This window comes from Embiotoca jacksoni, unplaced genomic scaffold (assembly GCF_022577435.1).
Source record: "Embiotoca jacksoni isolate LCO1_2020_lvr unplaced genomic scaffold, fEmbJac1.0.p SCAF_1, whole genome shotgun sequence".
NCBI lineage: Eukaryota > Metazoa > Chordata > Actinopteri > Embiotocidae > Embiotoca > Embiotoca jacksoni.
In genome coordinates, this window is record NW_027185229.1 from 10,115,726 (window position 1) to 10,138,051 (window position 22,326).

Below are 22,326 nucleotides of genomic sequence, written 5' to 3' on the forward strand. Positions count from 1 at the left end.
TTGGAGAAGAGGAGGGGGGGAGGGTTCTGCATTTGGTTCAGCTGTATGAAAAAAAAAATTACAAAAATGGGCTAGTCCACCCAGTGCTTTCTTCACAGACGCCTGAATGATAATCCCAATCTGTGGCCATTAGTGCGCTGAAAGAACGAGCGAGCGAGGAGAGGGTTCACCACAGAGAAAGAGAGAGAGAGAGCGAGGGGGCGGGAAGAGGAGGGGGAAGGGAGGGGAGGAGGGGGGTGGACAGAGGAGAAAGAACAAGAGAGAGAGAGACAGAGAGAGAGGGAGAGAGCTTTTAAGGGATTTGGTAGTGATTTGTAGAATCTCACTGCCATAATGTTGCGCTTTTTCTGCACTTTTCTCTGACTGCTATGACACTATACCCTAAAGCCTCCAAAGTCCGCGTTCTCATTTTGTCTTTATAAATCACAAGCGCTTCTTTTTCACACCATTGTTTTGTTGTTGTTGTTTTTGTTGTTGTTTTTTGGCTATTTTTGAGAGTGCACAGAGACTATCTGAGATGATAGAGGATTTACTTGTGGTGAGGAGAGGGGAGCCTCTAGACATATAAGCACTGATTTTTGAACCATGGATGGAGGCCTGCGAGGAAGAGCTCGTGTGATGGATAAAATCACGACTGGTCGATGAAGAATGGGCAGGTAAGAAGGACTTGCTCTACATGCAGGTTGCAGATTAACGGCATTTCCAGAAGGGACATTGTCTGCAACAGTTGTTTGATTTCGGCAGCTTCATATCATGCTCTAATTGATTTTGAGAATCTTTCAAACTAATTTCCACAAATTAATCTTTACAAGTGCGGATAAACAGAAATATCAGTTTAAGTATGTGTTACAGTTTTAAAGTTTTTCACTATTATAACAAAATCAAGTTACAGTTGTGATAAAGACATTTTCTCCAGAAACCATAAATATTTTTACACTCTTAAAACTGTCATTAAAAAAAAATAAATGCTGTAGTCAATTATTGTGGCTTTTGCCACAGATCCCCGTGCAGATATAACTAACCTGCTCCAGCTTTTGGAGCATGAAATTCTCTGAAGATTTAGTTGATGTTTTCTGTTTTGCAAAATTTATAGTGTTTTCCATCATCGGCTCTCTGCTCTTTGTGATAAAAGCTTCTGTGTCATCGTGCATGCTGTCTAAAATCTCCTCTTCAGCCACAAGCTTTTTATTTTTTTAATTTTTTTAAGTGTATACATCTCCAGCTTATATTGTGTTCTTTTTCTGACATTGTTTCAGATTTATTGCACCAAACCTACTCTGTAGGTGCAGTCTCTGCATTTATAAAATGTTACCTCACAAGGTAATCACTTTTAGCATTGATTGGCAGCTCTGCAATTCCACACGTCACAATCTTGTGTTGCACAACTAAAACACATCAAACGTGCCATGCAGAATTAAATAGAAATATGCAGAAAAATTATCCACAAGAAATGTTCAATTTTATGTGGTGTGTGATCATCAAAGATGTATTGTGTATTTAATATTTTACTGGGGATAACTTTTATGGACTGAATCAAAAATAATATAAAGTGTTAAGAGTTTAACACTGTGGGAAATAGAACTGATTTATCTATTTTTAAATTAACAAGAATGGTTGGAACAGTAAGATTTAAAACGGCTCTAGCAGTCATACAGTTTCTAGCGTTCCTCTTATCATTCAGAAGAATGAGTGTATGTAACTCATCTTGTAACTATATGTGATGATAATCACCCCTTAACGTGTCCTTTCTGGTTGCTCTCAGGGGTCAAAGGTAGAGGGAGTGGCCTGGTGCTGTCAGTACCTCTGCAGGTCATCATCATGACATCAGAGGCCCGCTCGTCCCATCAGTGCTGCTGGCTCAGTACATCGTTTGGACACCAGACATGGCTTCAGCTGCTTTGGGTTCTGCTGGTGGGGGTCGGTCCGCCCTCCCAGGCCCAGCAGGGCACCCAGCCTCAGTCCATCAAAATCGAGGGTGACATCACCCTGGGCGGGCTCTTCCCGGTGCACTCTCGAGGGCCCGCCGGCGTACCCTGTGGTGAGATCAAGAGAGAGAAAGGGGTCCACCGACTGGAGGCCATGCTTTACGCCTTGGACCAGATCAACAGTGACCCGGACCTGCTGCCTAACATCACACTCGGGGCTCGGATCCTGGACACCTGCTCCAGGGACACCTACGCCCTGGAGCAGTCGCTCACCTTCGTCCAGGCCCTCATCCAGAAGGACAACTCCGATGTGCGCTGCTCGAATGGAGAGCCTCCCATCATCCCCAAACCGGAGAGGGTGGTCGGGGTGATCGGGGCGTCGGGCAGCTCGGTGTCCATCATGGTGGCCAACGTGCTCAGACTGTTTGCGGTGAGACTTTCTACCTCTCTTCATTAGATCCATTCTTCATTAAATTCCTTACACCTTCAGTCCATCTCCCTTTTGTCCATGTTCATAAAAGCAGAAATAGAGAGGCACATCAGTTCCAATTTCTGAAGATAGGACCCAGGATGATTAAAGGGATGAGACAAATAAATTACACCAAACTTTGATTGTTTTTAAACTAGTAGAAAAAAGGTCAAACTCTAAATAATTTCACATATTTTGAACTTCTAAAATGCTTAAATGGAATCATGAGCAGCATCGCTTAATTTTTTAGAGTTGACATACCATAAAAGGCTGAGAAGCACGTTCAAAAACCATCAGATTCAGAGGAAGACTCCACTGACAATGAGCCAGAAAGTGAGCAACTTTCCCTATTTTAAGATCTGAGAGGCTTTTCTCAGTGACCAGTTCTGCTCCATAAGCAAACTTCCTGTGTCCATGTGTTGGAACTCGCACTTTTGAAATTGATCTTTAGCTCAAACTAGCTAAACTTCCCTCGTTTACTGAATCCATCTGTACTTGTTTGTAGATGGTTGGTTTCACATTATAGTCTTATTCACTTTTAGTAAAGACCCTTAGAAAAAAACTGAATTCACCGTTACAGTCACAGTGAAATTTGAAAACATTCGAGAACAAAATCTCATAAAAATATTTTGTGTTGCACATAATTTAATGCTACTGTACAATGACACGCATTCAACCCATTCAATCTGATGGGATAATGACAAAATAATTGAAACAGCTGATCGTAAATGCCGTGTAATCTGAATGGACTTCTATATTGCCGGCACTTTTACAGGGTTGTGAATCTATTGTCATGGGTGGCCTCCGGAGGCTAATCCGTTATGTGTGTGGTGTAGTTTTTTAGATGCTTGACCATTGATGATTAATTACACCGATTACAGTTTGCTTGTAGCAATGATGGGACACGGAGTCGGTGTAGATCCCATATTAGACATTAAGAAATCTAGATATGTTTGCATATAAACACCAGCCCGGGTCAAATCAGCCGAATTTGTGTAATATAAAACTGAACCTTCCTACTTTCATGGATGCTACTTGTTGCGGCCGTCTTCATGGTGAGGATGCTGAGTTGAGAGCCAAGGAGGGGGCAGCTTGCATACAGGGCAGATGTTAACTACAGAATTATGGATCCCAACCTCCACTAAGCCCCTCTCAGCAGCTCAGGACCCTGGGCTGAAAATAGAGCATCAGGGCAGCAGGACGACATTGGTTCTAGGATAACAGCAACTTGTGACTAGTGTGGAGTAGATTTATCTAAATGGTGTGTTTCCTCCTGCCGTCCATATGTGCTGCTCTCCGGACTGCGGGCGCTTCTAGTCTGACGTTGACTATACATTGAAACATCTGCTCTTAACCAGGGCGGGAGATGTGTCAGCATCTATCACACATATTGTTAGTCCATGTATATTTCCTGCTGTAGGTGAGTACAAACTACAGATGCAGGTAAAAGTAATTTTAAATCATCAGTCGACTTTTAAACCAACTTTAAAGTCTTTAATTGTGCTTGTCCAATAACAGTGTTCCTGCCGTGCCTTTTTATATAAAGCTTTTATAAAATTTCCAAATAGGCCTGAAACAATTAGTTGCTTCAATAATGCATTGATTGATCATTATTTGAGGATGTGAAATGTGCTAAGTGTAGCTGCAATATCTTGTGGTCTTGGACTGCCTGATAGACAAAATAAGCGAAATGAAGTTGTACTTTGGGCTCTTGGAATTTGTGATGGACGGTTTTAAAATTGTATTTTTGCAGTTGACAAACTAAATTAATTTGCTATTAAATAGGTTAATCATAAAAGTATTCAATGAATGAACTGAGCGTGAAAATAATCATTATTTACAACCGGGTTCTTGATAATCCCTTTAATTTGGTATCTTCCAATATTGTAATGCACTTTTTGGAATTATAGAAATTGCAGTTCAAGTTAATTTGATTAAACCATAATAATTCCAGATTACTGTTGGGTAATGAAAATATGATTGAGAAAATTAATTTAGTTCTCATGAACCTCTGAGATGTCACCTGTAGGCGCATTTCTCATAAGAATGCATGAATCCAAAATCCATGCTTGTCGGAGTCTCTTCATTTTGTACTCAAGCAGAAGTCCATTCAGTGTCCAGTCAACTTCATTGAAACCATGACAGTTTCAGTTATTTACTGACTGGGAGAAGATTTTAGCAGGACTGGAATATGAGAGGATACTTACTGTCTGTTAGTGATACGGCTCATTGATTTTAACGAGTGATTTGACACAGATGCTTCTGTGGGATTAATTTGGAGGGGATTACATGTTTTCTTGTTCATGACAAAATTGTGCGCAAACATCTGAATCACCTCGCGGACACTGATGTCCCACTCAGTGGGCCGGTCACTCTTACGACAGTTGAGGGGCGTTTCAGTTCAGAGAAAGGTCACCCCCAGGTTAAAGCATGTGGTCTGAAACATGAATACGAACCAATACATTTTACCTCGATGGGGTTGACAGAGCGGCAAATTTAAGCTGCATGTGGCCACCAGAATTAAATATATTGTATGGCTTACAGCTGAGAAATGCTAACCTTTTTCTAGTCTCTTGATCTCTGTCTCTCCCTCTGTGCTTAACATAATTTGACTAAAACCCCTATAATCCTTCCAGATAATCTGTGAAATGGTTCTCTCCCTCCTTCTCCCCTTCACTACCCCTTGTGTCTACCTTTCTCTCTTCGTCCGCTTCAGAGGGCCCGACGTTAAGCCACGCTGGTTTGGCCGGCATTAGCAGGTTCAGGGTTGAGACTGTCGATAAAAACTGTGTCATTAAAGAAGTAGCTCACCAGTAAATTAATCTTCTCAACCATTTTTTTTTTTTCCCAAACAAATGCTTTTACAGCTGTGGCTTCTAACATCTGTATTTCACTGTGACGTGTCCTCAGCACAAACCAGCTCTGGGCAGATCGCACTTTGAAGTTGCCTCAGTTCTGAGAATTGCTAAGAACACAGGCTGTTGAAGAGATGAGCGCTCTCAATCAGAGTCAAATTTGTGGATTTTAATGCATTACAACTTGTCAGAGTTCATGTGGAAGGCCTCCATTTAGACACTGTTAAGGCTTTGTCTGTCAGTAAGTAGTGCATCATCCCCTGACATGGTTCACTGCCTATTCTTGTCCTCCCTTTTACCTTTGGTTCCACATATTGACCCGATAATCAGTCCTGCTCATGTTTTCCACTTGACCTGACCCTTTCTTCACTGCTGACCCATCCATGTGTCTCAGATTCCCCAGATCAGCTACGCCTCCACTGCCCCGGAGCTGAGCGACAACAGCCGCTACGAGTTCTTCTCCCGTGTGGTGCCTCCTGACTCCTACCAGGCCCAAGCCATGGTGGACATAGTCAAAGCCATGGGCTGGAACTACGTCTCCACGCTGGCCTCCGAGGGCAACTACGGCGAGAGTGGCGTGGACGCCTTCCTCCAGATATCCAGAGAAGCAGGTTGTGTGTCTGGCTGTGTATGAATGTAAAGTCGCGGCTGTGACAATAAGGGATTACTCTTTTGTCAAGCTGTGTTCTCACTCATTAAAAGACCAAAAATAGGACAGAGCAATCCCTTAATACACACGGACTAACAGGGCCCATCATAAGGGTTTAAAAGCACAAATGCTGTTGTCAGTGTTCAGATTTCATATCAACCAAATCATACATCAATGACTGACAATGATGAGCTGCACACTGCTATACCAGCATCTTGTTTTTAGCCTCTCTGGCAGCCCTGCCAGTCCACTGCTTTGATCTGGAGACTGAAACATCAACTACAACAACTATTGGATGGTTTGCCTTGAAATTCTGTACATGCTTTCATGATCATCCACACAATGTATCCTCAGGAGTTTGATGATTTCCTGACTTTTCCAGTTGCACCAATAAGGTTTACTGTAGTGTTTTGGACTAAAATAACAATAAAATGGTTACAAATCATAAAATGAAAGGTTTATGAACTAAAGGCTTTGTAGCTGCTTATAAGCCACCTTTGGACATTTTGAGGTCTCAAAGGGCTTTACAGTGTGTCACATCCACCCTTTCACACTCAATGGTGGCAGAGTTTCCATGTAAGACGCTTGCCTACATTGGGAGCAACTTTTAGTGTCTTGCCCAAGGACACTTCGGCACGTGGACTAGAGGAACCGGGGATTGAACTACCAACCTTAAGATAAGTGGGTTCTACCATCTGAGCCACAGCCATCCTTATAAACTGATACAGTTCCCAAGAGCTTCAGTTGTTTGTGTTAAGTGCTTCTGAGCAAATGCTGCCATGTTAACATGTCAAATTAAAATGGCAATCACAGCACCTGCTAAACAGTTGCATGTTAGCATGAGTCTCCTGGCTCCTCGTGTGGCTCATCATTACTTAATGTAATAAATAATTATATCTGATTTACCGACTAGTAGCCGTGCTGGAGACTCGATAAGGCCGTGTTCACCATCTTAGTTGAGCATGCTATCATTTGCTAACTAGGGTGACTAGAACACCATCCTGCAGTGGAACATGACTATCTAAGCTTACATACCATCAGTATAATTCATATTTTTTTGTAATCTGTAATATGCTGTTTAGGTTTAATTTATTTCATGATGTTATAATTTTGTTGTGCAATGAAGAAATGAAAAACAGGAATGTGCAGTAATGCCAACATTTTCCTAATGTCTCTGACACAGGAGGGGTGTGTATTGGACAGTCCATAAAGATTCCCAGAGAGCCCAGACCACGGGAGTTTGAGAAAATCATCAAGAGGCTGATGGAGACGTCTAACGCTCGCGGGGTCATAATCTTTGCCAATGAGGATGACATCAAGTGAGTTGAGCTCTGCTGCATGCCATATAAGAGAAATATAAAATCAACCAGATGATAAAATGCGCACAAGGATGCACCTTTATATTTAATAATCAAGGCTCCTGTTTCAGAATCATTTTCATCCACACTGCAGAGGAGTGCAGTCGAAAGTGTGTAATGGAGTATAATGTGTCCACTTTCAGACGTGTGTTGCAGGCTGCCAAACAGGCCAACCTGACTGGCCACTTCCTGTTTGTCGGATCTGACAGCTGGGGCGCCAAAAGCTCCCCCATTCAAGACCAGGAAGATGTGGCTGAAGGCGCTGTCACCATCCTGCCCAAAAGAGCCTCGATCGATGGTAGGACGACGTGTCAAATCAGATTATTACATCTAACTCTAACCCCCCTGGATGCAATAAGAATACCTACCAAAGCCTGTGACGTTGATGGATGAGTGTAATACCAATGCAACGAATAAAGGAAATGAATAGTGAAGTCTGATATAGCTATCCACATATATATTGGGTAAACTGAGTCATAGCCATATTTCATTGAGTAAAAATGTGTTTTTTTTTGTGCTGATTTTAGAACATTGTGATTATTGATATTGCAACATACCAATCAAATTCCTGTTATTTTAATAGATGTGTGACATTTTCATGAAAGATAAAATGAAATGTGAAATGATTCAGGGTTCGACCAGTACTTCACTTCGAGGTCTCTGGAAAACAACAGAAGAAACATGTGGTTCGCAGAATTCTGGGAGGATGACTTCAAATGCAAACTAACTCGCCCCGGCATAAAATATGACCCCGCTAGAAGAAAATGTACAGGTAATCAGGCTGCAGATTGAACTGCAGAGAAGTCATTGGACAAAAAAAATTCCATTTGTCTTAGTTCTGTGTCGGTGAGCAGTGTGTCTGACATTTTTTTTTTTGCCCGCTAGGTGAAGAAAGAATCAGTCGTGACTCTCAGTACGAACAGGAGGGCAAGGTGCAGTTTGTGATTGATGCTGTGTATGCAATGGCTCATGCCTTACACAGCATGCACATGGACCTCTGTCCTGGCTCCATGGGGGTCTGCGAGAAGATGGACCCCGTGGAAGGACGCATGCTCCTCCAGTACATTCACTCCGTGAACTTCAATGGTGAGGTTTCAACTTTAAATCTGATGGTTTTATTCACCTTTCTCATAAAATAAAAGGAGAATTTTAGTCTTTTGCCGTAACTGGAAGGGAAATGCTGATTGATCGGCAAAGTCTCTGCTTTTCTACTGCTGCTCCCTGCCACTGCAGAGGGTTTGAAAAGGAGCAAATTTAAAATAGAAAACAGCAGAAGGGAGGTCGGCTTGAAGACGGAAGCTTTGAGATGTTTCTGCTAATGTATCGAGCTGCAGAACACAGCACATTTCTTCAAAGCACGTCTCCTCCTGAGGGCTGCCTCCTCGCTCTTCTTTATACACGACGCTCCCGCTTTTCATCCTCGTCTTTCATGAAAAAGTCACAGTTTGGAAAAAAGAAAAATAAGTGTTCTATGAAAGCATCCTATTTACTGCTTTCCTCCTGCTGGATGACCTTGGCTTGTATGGAAGATTTTCTGATTGAGCGCCTGCAGGGACCTGAGAGGAACATTCAATCACTTTAGGGCAACAGAGCAGAGTGCACTGAAAGACGGTGCGTGTGCAGGAGAGCCTTCACTAAAGAGCATCTTGCACTTAGCATTCACATGATTGCACAAGACTGGAGTAAGCAATACAAGCTACATTCAACAGTGTGTGGGAGTTCTTAGCCACTAGAGATGAGGGGTGCATGTCTCCAGCAAAGACAGCTTGAATTCCTCGTCTCCTCAGACTTGCTTTGACAAGCTGGTGTTGGTTGGTAAAACTCTTGTTTCCATCAAACAGGCAGCGCAGGAACTGGAGTGATGTTCAATGAGAACGGAGACGCTCCCGGTCGCTATGACATCTTCCAGTACCAGTTGTCCAATGTGACCAACCCCGGCTACAAGGATATCGGCCAGTGGACAAACCACCTGCGACTCAATGTAAATATCAGTTTTTAGTGCTTTGTAGGTCCAACTTGAGATTGAGAAGTACAATTACTCACTTTCTTGCTGAAACATAAGCGTAAAGACTGGAAACAGTGAAACTCCAAGTCAAACCTGGCTCTGTCTAAAGGTACAAATATTCAACTACCAGCACCTCCGAACTTCTAAAGAGCATTGACTTCCTGGAGTAGTTAATATGAGGTTACCAAGCAACAGTAGCGAATCAAGGGAGCCACTGCTTACGGCCATTAAATGATCTGGTACAAAACCTGTCCAACTCTGTAAAACTGCAAACTGTCATTTGCATTCTGTGTTTTTTTTGCATAGATTAAACAAACAAGAAATACAGTGTTATTTAGTCAGCTTGTGGTTCTAGTGGTTGTTTTTTCCCTTTTGAAAGAACGAAGCTGGCTGTTTTCCTTCGTTTCCTCGCTTTACGGTAAACTGGGCTAACTGGTAACTTCAGATTAAACAGTTTTAAGAGTAGAAAGAAAACACCGTATATATCCAGTGGGCTGTTAACTTAACCTCGAGCAACTAACAGAAGAACAAAGCTGGCAGAGAGCGCAGTCTTAGGTAATAAAACTGCATACCAGTAGCTCTAAACCTCACGAGTTAAAACAATGAATCTAATTTTGTTTATTTCTTACAAAAATCAAAGTGTAAAAATCACACGTTGTGGTTTTAGGATGTGTAGAATAATTTCTTGAACAGCAGCTGTAACTTCCTGCAGTTTTCTGGTTTCCAGACTTTATGCTAAGCTAAGTGCCAGCTGGTGCTAGCGTCATAGTTAGATCGCTGCCATGAAAGTGGTATTGGGAGACGATTTACCACTGATCTAAACTTAAAGCAGAGGAGCAAATAATAAATTATTGCTTATGAAGTCATCATTGTTCTTTGTCCTCTCTAGGTGTGTTCGCACCTACCCTGTTTGGTCAGGAATTTGAGACTTTTTTTCAGTTTATTGCGAACAAAAGTAGCAGGTGTGAAAGGTGCCTCGGGCTGACCAAAAGACGTGGTCTTGGTCCAGATCAAACTAAACCAGGGTTCGGTGTGTTTGCAGTGTGTAAACACTTTCTAGATGATTTCGACTTTCACACCAATTGCAGGAAATTAAGGCAGCGTATCATCGCTCATCAAACAATAGAAAAGCAAAATAACCAGGAAAGAAGTAAAAATGTCATTTTCACTTCTTTCTTGTGGGGAGAGGAGGAGAGCGTTGGACTGTAATTTGGTCCAACAAAGAAATCAAAATTCAGCTATAAAAACAAATAATAACGGAGAAAATAAGTGCTGGTCGTAAGGTCATAAAGTGGAAATTATATAATGAATATGTTCATTCATTTTTCACCATTTCAATGGAAAAGGCGTTATTGACAACATTCCAACATACGTCAGACGCACACAGCGTCTTAAAACAAACCAATGACATACAGTGACATACGGTAGGTGTGTTATCTTTGGTGCGCTTCCAAAATTGCAGTGTGAAACCAAAACAGACCGGATCGAATGTATAGAATGTAACAAAAACACAAACCTTTGTCTGGACTTTCAGGTGTGAAAAAGGCCATGAGAATGTAGATCCTTTGATAGCAGCAGTTTTTTGCCTTTTGCAAAGTCTTGGCCAGTGTTACATAGTAACACAACGTGTGCGCGTTGTACTTCCATCCCAGACGGAGGAGATGCAGTGGTCAGGTGGTGACCGTAAGATCCCTGAGTCGGTGTGCAGTTTCCCCTGCGAGTCTGGCGAACGGAAGAAGATGGTGAAGGGCGTTCCCTGCTGCTGGCACTGCGAGCTCTGTGACGGCTACCAGTACCTGCTGGATGAGTTCAGCTGTGACATGTGCCCTTTCGACATGAGGCCCTTAAAGAACCGCACGGGCTGCCGGCCCACGCCCATCATCAAGCTGGAGTGGAGCTCTCCCTGGGCCATCATCCCAGTCTTCCTGGCCATCCTGGGCCTCCTGGCCACCACCGGATGCATCGTCACCTTCATGCGCTTCAATGACACGCCAATTGTTCGCGCCTCCGGCAGAGAGCTCAGCTACGTGTTGCTGACAGGCATCTTCCTCATCTACCTCATCACCTTCCTCATGATTGCAGAGCCCAGCACGGCCGTGTGCGCCTTCCGCAGGCTGCTGCTGGGGCTCGGCATGTGCATCAGCTACGCCGCCATGCTCACCAAGACCAACCGGATCTACCGCATCTTTGAACAGGGCAAGAAGTCAGTCTCACCTCCGAAGTTCATCAGCCCAACCTCTCAGCTGATTATCACCTTCATACTCATCTCAGTGCAGGTAAGCTTTTAAGTGCTTCTTTCACATTGATCAGACATATATCTTGGAGCAGTCTAACTTTCCTTTCTCTACAGTTACTCGCGGTGTTCATCTGGTTTGGCGTCATGCCCCCCCACACCGTCATCGACTACGAGGAGCAGAAGCCTCCAAACCCAGAGTTTGCCCGTGGTGTCCTCAAGTGTGACATGTCTGACCTGTCCCTCATATTGTGTCTGAGCTACAGTTTTGTGTTAATGATCACCTGCACGGTGTACGCCATCAAGAGTAGAGGAGTTCCTGAGACCTTTAACGAGGCCAAGCCCATCGGCTTCACCATGTACACCACCTGCATCGTCTGGCTGGCCTTTGTACCCATCTTCTTTGGCACAGCGCAGTCTACGGAGAAGGTGGGGAGTTCAGCATTTTTACAGGCTTTACTGGAGAACCATCCAGGCCTTTACAAACACTTATACAAGCAACTGAAATACTTGATTAAATGATGAATCAATCGACAGAATACTGAAAGACTAATTAGAGTCATTTTTCAAACTAATTTGCTGAACATTTGCTTATTTCAGCTTCTCCACCAGACACATGTTATGTTTTCTCAGTTATATTTATCACGGTGATGTATACTCCACTACATTTCAGTTTGGAATCTTGTACATTTTACTCTACGCCATTTATTTGACAGCTTTACTTACTAGTTACTGTAATAAAACTAAATGTTCAGCTTTTGAAATATAATGTAATTTGTAATTACTGTTACTATTTATTACACACAACAGTGCAAAATACCTGAAATTAGTTTAACCTCAGTCAAAGTCCACCATCCCGCTTAAACGGTCATGCATCATTAATAATAATCCAATAACATAATATGTTTACAGAGGCTGCTGTGAGGCCTAATGATTACTTTTATTTGTGATCATTTAATTATATTTAGCTTCTGACGCTTTGTACATGAGCCTTTTATGTATAAGGGAGTAGTTTTGATTTGACAATATAAATTACAATTATATGTGAACTATTAATTAATTATTAAAGAAAACAAAAGACAACAAAAAAACAAATAATCAATAAATAGATAAGAATTATGGCTTCAGAAATAACTACCTGGATGAAATAAAAATTGCTACCTGAATAATTAGGGCTATATAAATATTGTTTTCATTAGCAATTAATTTGAAGATTATAAAGAAAGTATTGACAAATACCAATTTAAATTTGGTAGTGTTTTATTACCACATTGGACAAAGAATACCAGTAAATCTTCACATTTCAAAGGTCAATCAAGAAATGATATCACCTATAAAATAAATGAAATTATTTTTACTGTTTTAAATCAACAGAATAGAGAACAACTCACTATTTGATTACAAAATGACTGAAAAAATGAATTCATGGTTTATTTTGAATGGAGTCTTTAAAAAAAGGTAAAAAAAATGTCTACGTAAAGTAATAATTTAACCAACTGAAAAATATCACAACATTAATTTCTTTATGAGCATTTGCAATCATCTTTACTGTAGATCCTTTAAATTAGTAGGAGTGCCACAAAACAGCGAGGTGAATCAAATTATGCAATACACCATAAACCACAACAAGAGTAATATGAGTAAATGAATCCCTCAGCTGTTCAAAGGGAGATCAGAGTTTGTTGCCTGTCATCTCCTATTTGCTTCCTGCTGTACTCACAGGACATCGTGCCTCCACTTTACTGAGAGTTTAATTTAGCTTGTGGGCTATTCTCTGCCATCACAAAGGGACGAGACTGTTGGGGGAATATTTAAAAAACAGAGATAGGCTTTGACTAATAGAGAGCTGTATTATGAATCACTCAGGCAGAAACAATTAAAGCCCGAGGTGCTTTCAAAGTCTTTTCACCTCCTACCGAATTGAAATGAAGTGAATTAAGAAAAAGAAGAGGGAGGGGAAGTAAAGGAGGTCAGATGAGCTGCAGGATGAGAGGAGCCCTGCGCAAACCTATCCGGCCATCTCATTCAATAAATGAGCACTTAGAAAAAGAACTAAAGATAGACTGTAACTTTTGTCTGGCTTGTGAAAGTAGTGACCGTTATCCTGCCATCATGTGCAGGACCCCGGGAGGAGGTGATTTACCTTTGTGATGATGACTGTAGTTACACATGGAACCACCGTTCACTGTTTTTGAGCCAGTCTGTCTGCTTCCTTTAGGCACACAAATACAATCTACTTTACTCCTAAATCACCACCGCTTCTTTTTTGTAATGGAGAGGTTACTGAGAGGAGCTGCATGCCAAAGATGCTAAAAACTATACTGTGTTGACATCTGCCTGTGCGACGCCAGGACGGGCTGCTGCTGGAGATAGTCTACAATTTCTGACTTATTTATGCCACAAATATATCTTGTTTATGGCACATATGGTTTTTATTTACACCCTGTACAGTTTTCTTGAATAATGAGTTCATAATTTATTGGAAGGCAGAACGGAGGAGGAGTCCCCTTTCATTATTATTGTTGGATTTTGCAATGAGAGGAAGAGCAGCCAGTATGTGGTCAAAACCCATAAATAGAGCATCCTTTCCCAACTACATATACTGGCTCATAAATCATTCATCAGGGGAAAAACACTGCCTCCTGTGCTTTGAGATGAAAATTGTAAAGACTGTATTGTGACAGTATATGAGATTACATATAGTGGTTTTTTTCTGGACCTTGTTCATAATGATATAATCAATTATCAACGGCTTATATTCAACGAATTCAAAAAAAATTGTCAGGAAATTGTCAGGACTGATTTTTGAGAACGTTTGAGAGATGTTTCTGACCTCCTGTGTCATGTGTCCCTGCTTGCAGATGTTCATCCAGACCACCACCCTGACCGTGTCCATGAGCCTCAGCGCCACCGTATCGCTGGGCATGCTCTACATTCCCAAGGTCTATGTCATCATCTTCCATCCTGAGCAGAACGTCCAGAAGAGAAAGCGCAGCTTCAAATCTGTGGCGCAGGCGGCCTCCGTGTCCACGCAACTGTCCCAGAAGTCCAACGACAAACCGAACGGAGAGTCCAAGATCGTGCCGGACAGGTCGCAGTGAAATGACACAAAAATGACAACTAAATCCCACAATGACATGCTCAATGATGATGAGTGGATTGTTTTTTTCCCCCTCCCCTTTAATTCTGGATTGAAATACCAGCGAAGACGTTTGTGGATGTTTCTTCTCACACTTGTTTAGATGAGTCTGAAACCTGGAATGGGGCAATAAGGGAGCCCTAACCCTTAAAATGGACAACTTTTTAGCACACTTACACAGAGACTGGGATGATGCTGCGCCATCTTGAAAGGACTACAAAATAAAACAGTTAGTTTTTTTTTTTTTTGTAACATCCACATATACTGTACACCTCAAATAGACCCAGGGGTATTGTAAGTTTTAACTCTCCCTGGGAAATCCTGTTTAGGAAACAAGTTAAATGGCAACCTTTGCCCTACAGGAAGATGTACATGTGTGGAATCCCTTATTGTCACAGGCTCCAAAAGCACTGCATGGATTGTGTCTTTTGATGTGTACATGATTGTTTTGAAATATTGTTTGTAAGGGGTGTTGTGACTTTTTCTTCCGATTGCGCTGGAAGGATGTAGCTTTTAAAATGCACCACCATATCCTGCCACTATAGTCCCAAGTCAAACTGTTATTCCTCACGGCATCATCAATTCCAACATCCAATCACTGATGCAACGCAGCACATTTTATAATTAGCGTTCTCATTGCTAACACTCATTACGGCACAATCTGGATTTCATTGTAGAAACTGAAGATCGTTGGGTGCAAACAGGAAACACAAGTGATTGTGGACAGGACGGTACTTTTACTTCTCCATGCTGGAAAACAATGTTTGGCATTTCCCCACATTGTTTGTGCAAATATCAAGCAATGTGCTCGAAGTTCAGGCTGTGTTGCAGCATGCCAAATATCATGGTAAAGCTACTTTTATGTTCATGCATGGGAACCTTGTGAGGAAGCTTCACCACCCACATTTTCAATTTGTGCCACAAAAAGGTCCTCTATTAAACAAAATTTCTTATGTGAATATTAAAAAAAAAGCATAATTTAGGTGAGCGGGCTAAATCAACACCAATCCCCCTTTTCTGCCAGGATATTATTTGCAGTGTTCTTTTTCTTACTTGATTATAACTCAGGTTTTAGAGTTTGGACAGATTTTTTTCTTCTTGAGGATTTACTTCTGCACTGGCGCAGCCTTTTAAATATTAATGGGTTCAGCATTTACTATGTGCGGTGCGTTTTTCCTCACATTGCTGGCGGCCGACCACATTCATGTCCACATGTGACAAAATGCTGTTTGTACTGCCACCTGCAGGCGAGCACAACTCAGTGACATGTTAGTGAATAAATCTCAAGAGGGAATTGTTTGTAGACCCCACACAAACCTTAATAAAAAAGATTGTTTATTATTTGAGCTGTGTTATATATGGCTGAGTCATTAAAAATAAAAATACCTGCAGTATTTCCACATCCAAGTGAATATTATTTTTCGCCATACAGAGAATAGACATATCCCTGACAATCGATGACATAATACAGAACAAGTCGGTTGAATGGTTTGCAAATAAATCGGTTTGTCTCGCACACATTGACACACTAGCACACAACTAAAAGAGCGAGCTCCAAACCAAAGCTGGCCAGAAAACGGTCTACAAAAAAAAAGTTCACGCCAACACAAAAGGAAATTTACAGCAGATTTACTGACGTCACCAAAAAGCCAACAGGAGACCGGTTCCTGCTTTTAAAAACAAATTTCAACTGGAAAAGTCCTGTTTGGTGCCGAGTGGCAGAAGCCCTGCCAGGCGGGTTCTCTGTGACACCAACACACGTCTTCGTGTGCGCTGTCCTGAACCCTGACGGCAACTCCTACTCGAGGAAGGCGTCCAGAGTGAGGGGTGTCATGGGTAGAGGACGGGTCACCTTTTTCCTTTTAGCTTTCATCAGCGGGAGGATCTCCGATAAAGGAGACTGGAGTGGAGCGCCTGGTTAAGGAACGATGACATCCAGTTTCCACTCACGGTTTCTGTCCTGAATATTTGCTGATGGACTTTTGATTTATTTCCTGACTTTGCTCAGACACCAACTAGTCGGTGCACGTTTTTAGTCCGTGCAGAAAAACTGGAATATTACAAAAATCGAACTGTGAACACGGATCATTCTGCACATTAAAGCTCAAATATCTAAGAAGACAGGCATGCAGTGCAGTATTCAAATTGCGGGAAAAAAGGATACAGGTTGAATGAATTTAGTTCGTCCTCCTAATCCGTCATAACCAGTTTTGACCTGAAACAAAACACATTTCTTTCAACCGAACACTGAAAAGGACAAGTGGTATATGAAAACAAAAGACTTTCAAAGAGACGGCTGCATTGTACATACAGCTCCATGGTTCCTCCGAGGGTCCAACATGCTACCGAAAGTCTTCTTTCTAAAGAGGAGGGAGTTCCTCAAAAAAGGATCCATGGCTGAGTCTTCATCTCGAACCTGAGGTAGCAAAGAAAGAAACATTTAATTAAATAATAATTTAAAAAAAGTTAGTGGAAGATTTACCAGATGCACATTACTGAGTGAATATTAAATGCTCACCTTGCTTAAAGGTAAAGTTGTCTCTTTGTGTTTGGACACAGATGTTCTGAAAAAGAAACAGTTTTACAGCATCGCTCACAATGTTTACCAGATTTCCAAATGCTCTATTATTATTCAACACGTGGCTCTGAGTGACAACAACTTCCTTGAGAACAGATACACACACACACAACATAAAACTTACACAAGACGCATCTTCTTCGATGGGAACTGTGTCGGCCTCTTGGCCACATCATCTGGCGTAGTGATGTCAAAGGTCATATTGAGGTCAATATTGCCACTATCTGGTGGGTGGTGGAGGCGAGGCTTCTTCAGTTCCATTGGGGCCGGGCTGCCAGGTAGGCAAACAAATACCACAAGTAAATACCATGCAGTGTTTTCATGAAAATCATGTCAAAACGTGGCCAAATTTCACTCCTCACCTTTCAAAAACGAGCCGACTGAGGGCTTCGTTTGTCCGCGTCGGTGTGCTCAGAGTCCTCTGAAGAAACTCGACCTTCTTCTTCAGACTCTGTAGACATGTTGCACACAAAAATCACAATCACTCCTCTGACCCGACACCAAACGTAAAAGTATATCCGTTTGAGCTGCCTTACAGAGATCTCTTTGTCAGCACTGGCCAGATCGTTCTGCAGAGACTTCATGTCCTCTTTGGTCTGATTCACCTCCACCGAAGCTTTCTGTAACTAAAATGACACAAAAACAACCTTTGTCTTCAAGATTCCACGTTCAAGAACAGATTTCTCTGGGCGAGGTGACTTACTAACAGCCAGTTACCTTGTTGTTTGAGGAAAGCACTTCTCTCTTCAGCTTCTCACACATGTCATTTGAAGACTTCATGCTTCCTTTTAGATTATCGTACTCCCTGGCAAAGGAAAACAGGAGATAAATGCAAAGTGAATGATGACGGGAGATTTGCATTCATTAAACTTTCAACCACAAGATCCAAATGTATGTTGTGCAGTCAAAAGGCTTTGATGGAAGGGTTTAAATCTACTTGTTAGAAATATGTATTCCAATCAGGTGGTCGAAACATGATCCTCCATCACACAAAGCTTGCAACTGTAATAGATGGAAATCACCTGTAGATTAAGAGCCTGATTCACTAAAGGTTTGCGCGTGCAAAATCACGTGCAAACTTCACATCACCCGCAAAATATGTCCAAGCAGATCTACTAACGATGTGCAGTGAGGACTGCGTCTTTCAAATGTGCAATTTAACACACGTTGTCCATTTTGCGTGTTTGCCTGCATGCATATGTAATATTGGGCGTTTCTGCTTGAAGGTGAAAAATACTGGGAGGGGAAATGCAAATAGAAAAATTTAGCACCCGCAATGGTGTTTACTAAACCTGAAAATAGAAATAGAAGTGATTGCGTGTGTATTTTAGTACGACTGAAAGGCACGTATTAATCAGATGCGCAATTCAGGAGAGACGGCTGCTCTTACTATCGTGGTGAGAAGGAGACGCAGGGAAACTAAAGAATATGCCGAGAATGTGGTTTTACACCCGTTTAAACATTTCTCAGATTTCAGAGGCAAAAAATGATTTAGACATATCGTTTGTCCAGCGATTTCTTGCGACTTAGCATTTTCCTGCCTCTGGGTCATTCCAGCGTATCGCTGCGGGGTTATCCCACCCAGTGCTGTTCTTCGGATGTAATGTCCCAGGTCCCGAATGTGTCCCGCAGAATTCACAGGTAGGCCAAATAAGGTTCTCGAGCACTCGCGAGGCACTGACTGAGACTATTTCATATGACATATGACATACCTGGTCGTGTGCTGAAAGATGGTGCAGAGGAGCTCAAGGATCCTCATCCATCTGAACACTAGTGACTCCAAGGGAGATTGTTAAAGACTGCAGGAGAACCCACCCAACACCCTCCTCTGACCATCAACGGTTCTGCTGCGGAGCAGGCGAGCACCACCAAATTTCTGGGTGTGAACATCAAGGAGGATCCGTCCCGGACAGACAACACCGCATCACTGGCCAAGAAAGCCCAGCAGCGCCTCTACTTCCTCCGCAAATTAAAGAGAGCAGGGGCCCCAGCAGCCATCATGCGCTCCTTCTACCGAGGCACCGTGGAGAGCATCCTGACCAGCTGCATCACTGCGTGGTCTGGGAGCTGCACCGCCTCCAACCCGAAGACCCTGCAGCGCATAGTGAAGGCAGTTGGTAGGACCATTGGTTCCGCACTCCCCTCTCTCCTGGACATCTACAACACCCGCCTTACCCGCAAAGCAGTCAGCACGGTGGGAGACTCAACCCGTCCCTCACACAGCCTCTTCAGACTCCTGCCTTCTGGGAGGAGGTACCGCAGCCTCCGTGCAGCTCCTCCAGACTGAGGAACAGCTTCACCCAAGAGGCTGTCAGCATGCTGAACTCGCTCCTCTCTCTCCCCCTTTCCCCATAAACTGAACTTTTCCACCGTGGAACCGTATTTGCACTATGTTGTCTGTTTTCTTGTTTTGTCTATTTATTTTGCACACCGCAGGACTGAGAAAAGTTTTTTTTCGATCCATCTGCATGTCATATAGTGGATTGGACCTGCTGCTCAGTGTTTGTTAGAAGCATCAGATCCACCGTCCCTCCTCTTTTATTGCTGACGTTTTATTATTAAGCCGTTTTTTTCCCTCGCTTTTTTCTTTTTTTCCCCCGACGGCATAGACTTCCTTGCTGATAATCTCCCATACAGCATTTTGTTCATGTTATTTTTATATTTCTTAATTTCAATTGGCTCAGATTACCTTTTCCTGTCGCGGCTGCTCCGTTTTCCATTTCTGGAATCACTTTAACAGGCGCAAACCCCTCATTTAAATACAGCGATATGCACCTGGTACCAGTGACGCAAATACTCGTAGTAAATCACCCACAAACGGGTGCAAAATAAATGTGCAAACTTTTGGAAATAACACGCAATTTAGTACCCTTTATTTGAGATCTTAGTAAATCAGGCTCGTAATCTCCAAAAGCCCACATTTCTAGAAGAGGTGTTAATGGCCCTGCTAATGTAATTCAGTTATTTTTTTACAGTCTAAGGCTGAGCACACCTGGCATAAACATGCATCTCAAGAGACCACTTGTGATCGATTTTCATTTATCCAATCTATGTGCAAATGAACACCTAAATACACAAGTAAATAAGGAAGTGTTATAACGATATATTTTAATGTATCTGAGATCGGGATGAAGGAAAACTAACCTGAAAATGTGAAATTGCTTTCAAACTGAAGATGCTGAACTTGAAATCAAAGTAAATTATAAGGTAAAACAATTGCCATAAGCTCTGAGGTTTCTTACTTTTTGAGAGAGATGCAGTAGATGGAGAGCTGCTCCACTGCCGCCTGGCTGACACCCATGTCTGTGATCATGGACTCCACTTCTGCTCTCTGGCCCTGTAGCAACACGTCCAGGCTGCGGACAAAACGGCAGTATTTTTACACTGAAGGAAGACACAGTACTATGCAGAGCTTTCTTGCGAATGTTTACATAAAACTGTCACATTGAGCCAATTGGTAATTCTGAAAAATTTATAAATTGCAGGTTTACTGTTCTGGTTGATTTCTTCCAGCCTAAATGTATTTGTATGGATTTGCTCACACATACCCAATACTTAAAAAAAACAAAACAGAATATCTGTCACATTTACAGCAAAGTCACTGAGGTGAAGCTATTTTTTTTTTGTTGAAAATTCCACCTGAAAATATATTCAGTCAGTAACAGCTCCACAACTATTGGGCCAAAAATAAACAACCCTAGGCCTGGATGGATTAGAGGTATTTAGCTAACTATGAGATGGTCAAGGAAGGAAAGGATTAAAACTAGAAGCCTAAATATGACCTTACCTTTCAAAAGATCTCATTTTGGTCCTCAGTCTCCGGACTTCCTCCTTGGCAGCCTGAACTTCATTCTGTTGTGTCTCTAGATATGTCATCTGTTTCTGGGAGAGGTCAACACATGATATAATTACAGCTACAGTTTGAATAAGTGTAAATATTGAGTCGGAGCAACGGAGAATGGGGAGCGCGTACTTTGAGGGCAGCACATAGCATCTCCTTTTCCATAATCTCTTTGCGCACACTGTCCAGGTCCCTCTTGTGCTTGTCCACAGTGTCCCTTAAACCATCCACCATCTTCTGTCTGTCTCGCCAGTCTCGCTCTACAAAGAGATGAGACAGATTATCCACTTTTCAAAACCATGTATCGCGGTATCGTTTGATTTCTTACCTTTGGAGCTTAGGAGTGCCTTCATTCGATCGAGCTCGTTCTGAGGCGGGGGGACAAAATACAGTGAGGGGAAAAAAAAGATTAGATGCTCCAAATGTAACCCAATCAATGTAAACAGTGAGGAGGGCTGCAAGTTTGGTACCTGCAAGCTTTCTGGGTCCGCAGTGACCTCCCCCTCTACACCAATGTCGAAGAACAACTTGCTGATGATGTGCTTGGTGCTGACCTACACACAAAACCCCACAGTAAGTCATTAAGGTTGAATCTTTCCTCTGTTGGGCAGGTACGGGCCGGTCGTTTGGAGGTGTAGTTACTGTACCTGTTTCCTGCACTGTGGGCAGGTTTTAGTGGGGGCTGTCTGAAACCACTGAAGAAGACTGCGAGATAACGAGAGAGGATTAGCCACTGAAAAAGAGACGTAAAGTCGAGGTGGTATTGTTGATAAGACATTTACTTTTTAATATCAAGCTACCATTCATAGTGGAAAGTGTGGCCGCAGTGGATGGCGGCGACATCCCTCGAGTGGTCGAAGAAATCGGAGCAAATCGTACAGTATGCTCGGATAGGCATCTTGCAGACCCACGGGACAACCTGTTTTGAAAATTAGACGATCGCATGAGAGGACACGTCTTCTTATCGTCACTCACAAACCGTGTCCCGGTCCCCCCCCGACCTTTGAAACCTCACCTAACATCGGCTAAAAGCTACGACGCTGACGTCAGCCAGCATGATCGCCAGTCGTCATACTTACCAAACGAAAACGTTAAGATACAGCAGAGTACTTCGTCATTAACTCAATCATCCGTAATATTATCTGTAAATGATCATTTTAACTCTCTTAAGGTCAAACTATTAGACGGAGCCTCGCCAGCTAACACAAACACAACAGAGACTCATTTCCCCCGCTGTCCGTTCAAACACAAGTCCCGCCCCCTTATGGTGCGTT

The 22,326-nt window shown here is 42.5% G+C and overlaps 2 protein-coding genes across 2 annotated transcripts; one reads left to right on the top strand and one right to left on the bottom strand.

The window, feature by feature from the left end:
- The first annotated feature begins 347 nt into the window (after positions 1–347).
- On the top strand, positions 348–16,035 carry grm6b (glutamate receptor, metabotropic 6b). The gene is made up of 11 exons (XM_069160970.1): positions 348–656; positions 1,763–2,355; positions 5,644–5,860; positions 7,082–7,217; positions 7,400–7,554; positions 7,888–8,028; positions 8,142–8,342; positions 9,098–9,237; positions 10,914–11,537; positions 11,612–11,923; positions 14,356–16,035. Exons 2-11 carry the CDS (start codon positions 1,819–1,821, stop codon positions 14,593–14,595), a joined length of 2,703 nt encoding a protein of 900 aa, XP_069017071.1. The 5' UTR covers positions 348–656; positions 1,763–1,818; the 3' UTR covers positions 14,596–16,035.
- Positions 15,952–22,277, bottom strand: traip (TRAF-interacting protein). The gene is made up of 16 exons (XM_069161108.1): positions 22,132–22,277; positions 21,853–21,971; positions 21,700–21,757; positions 21,523–21,606; positions 21,381–21,420; positions 21,185–21,312; positions 20,999–21,093; positions 20,454–20,567; positions 17,929–18,016; positions 17,748–17,837; positions 17,574–17,662; positions 17,336–17,482; positions 17,152–17,197; positions 16,945–17,049; positions 16,798–16,848; positions 15,952–16,533 (listed from the first exon to the last, which is right to left on the bottom strand). The coding sequence occupies exons 2-16, from the start codon at positions 21,948–21,950 to the stop codon at positions 16,432–16,434; spliced, it is 1,335 nt and encodes a 444-aa protein (XP_069017209.1). The 5' UTR covers positions 21,951–21,971; positions 22,132–22,277; the 3' UTR covers positions 15,952–16,431.
- Positions 22,278–22,326: the final 49 nt, after the last annotated feature.

Bases quoted from the DNA above. Each gene is read 5' to 3' on its own strand.
- grm6b (XM_069160970.1), top strand. From the start codon at position 1,819: ATGACATCAGAGGCCCGCTCGTCCCATCAGTGCTGCTGGCTCAGTACA. The intron at 7,555-7,887 runs GTAGGACGACGT...GAAATGATTCAG, and splicing joins CAAAAGAGCCTCGATCGATG to GGTTCGACCAGTACTTCACT. The intron at 9,238-10,913 runs GTAAATATCAGT...CTTCCATCCCAG, and splicing joins CAAACCACCTGCGACTCAAT to ACGGAGGAGATGCAGTGGTC.
- traip (XM_069161108.1), bottom strand. From the start codon at position 21,950: ATGCCTATCCGAGCATACTGTACGATTTGCTCCGATTTCTTCGACCAC. The intron at 21,607-21,699 runs GTACAGTAACTA...TTTTGTGTGTAG, and splicing joins GCCCACAGTGCAGGAAACAG to GTCAGCACCAAGCACATCAT. The intron at 18,017-20,453 runs GTAAGAAACCTC...TTCCTTTGCCAG, and splicing joins TACTGCATCTCTCTCAAAAA to GGAGTACGATAATCTAAAAG.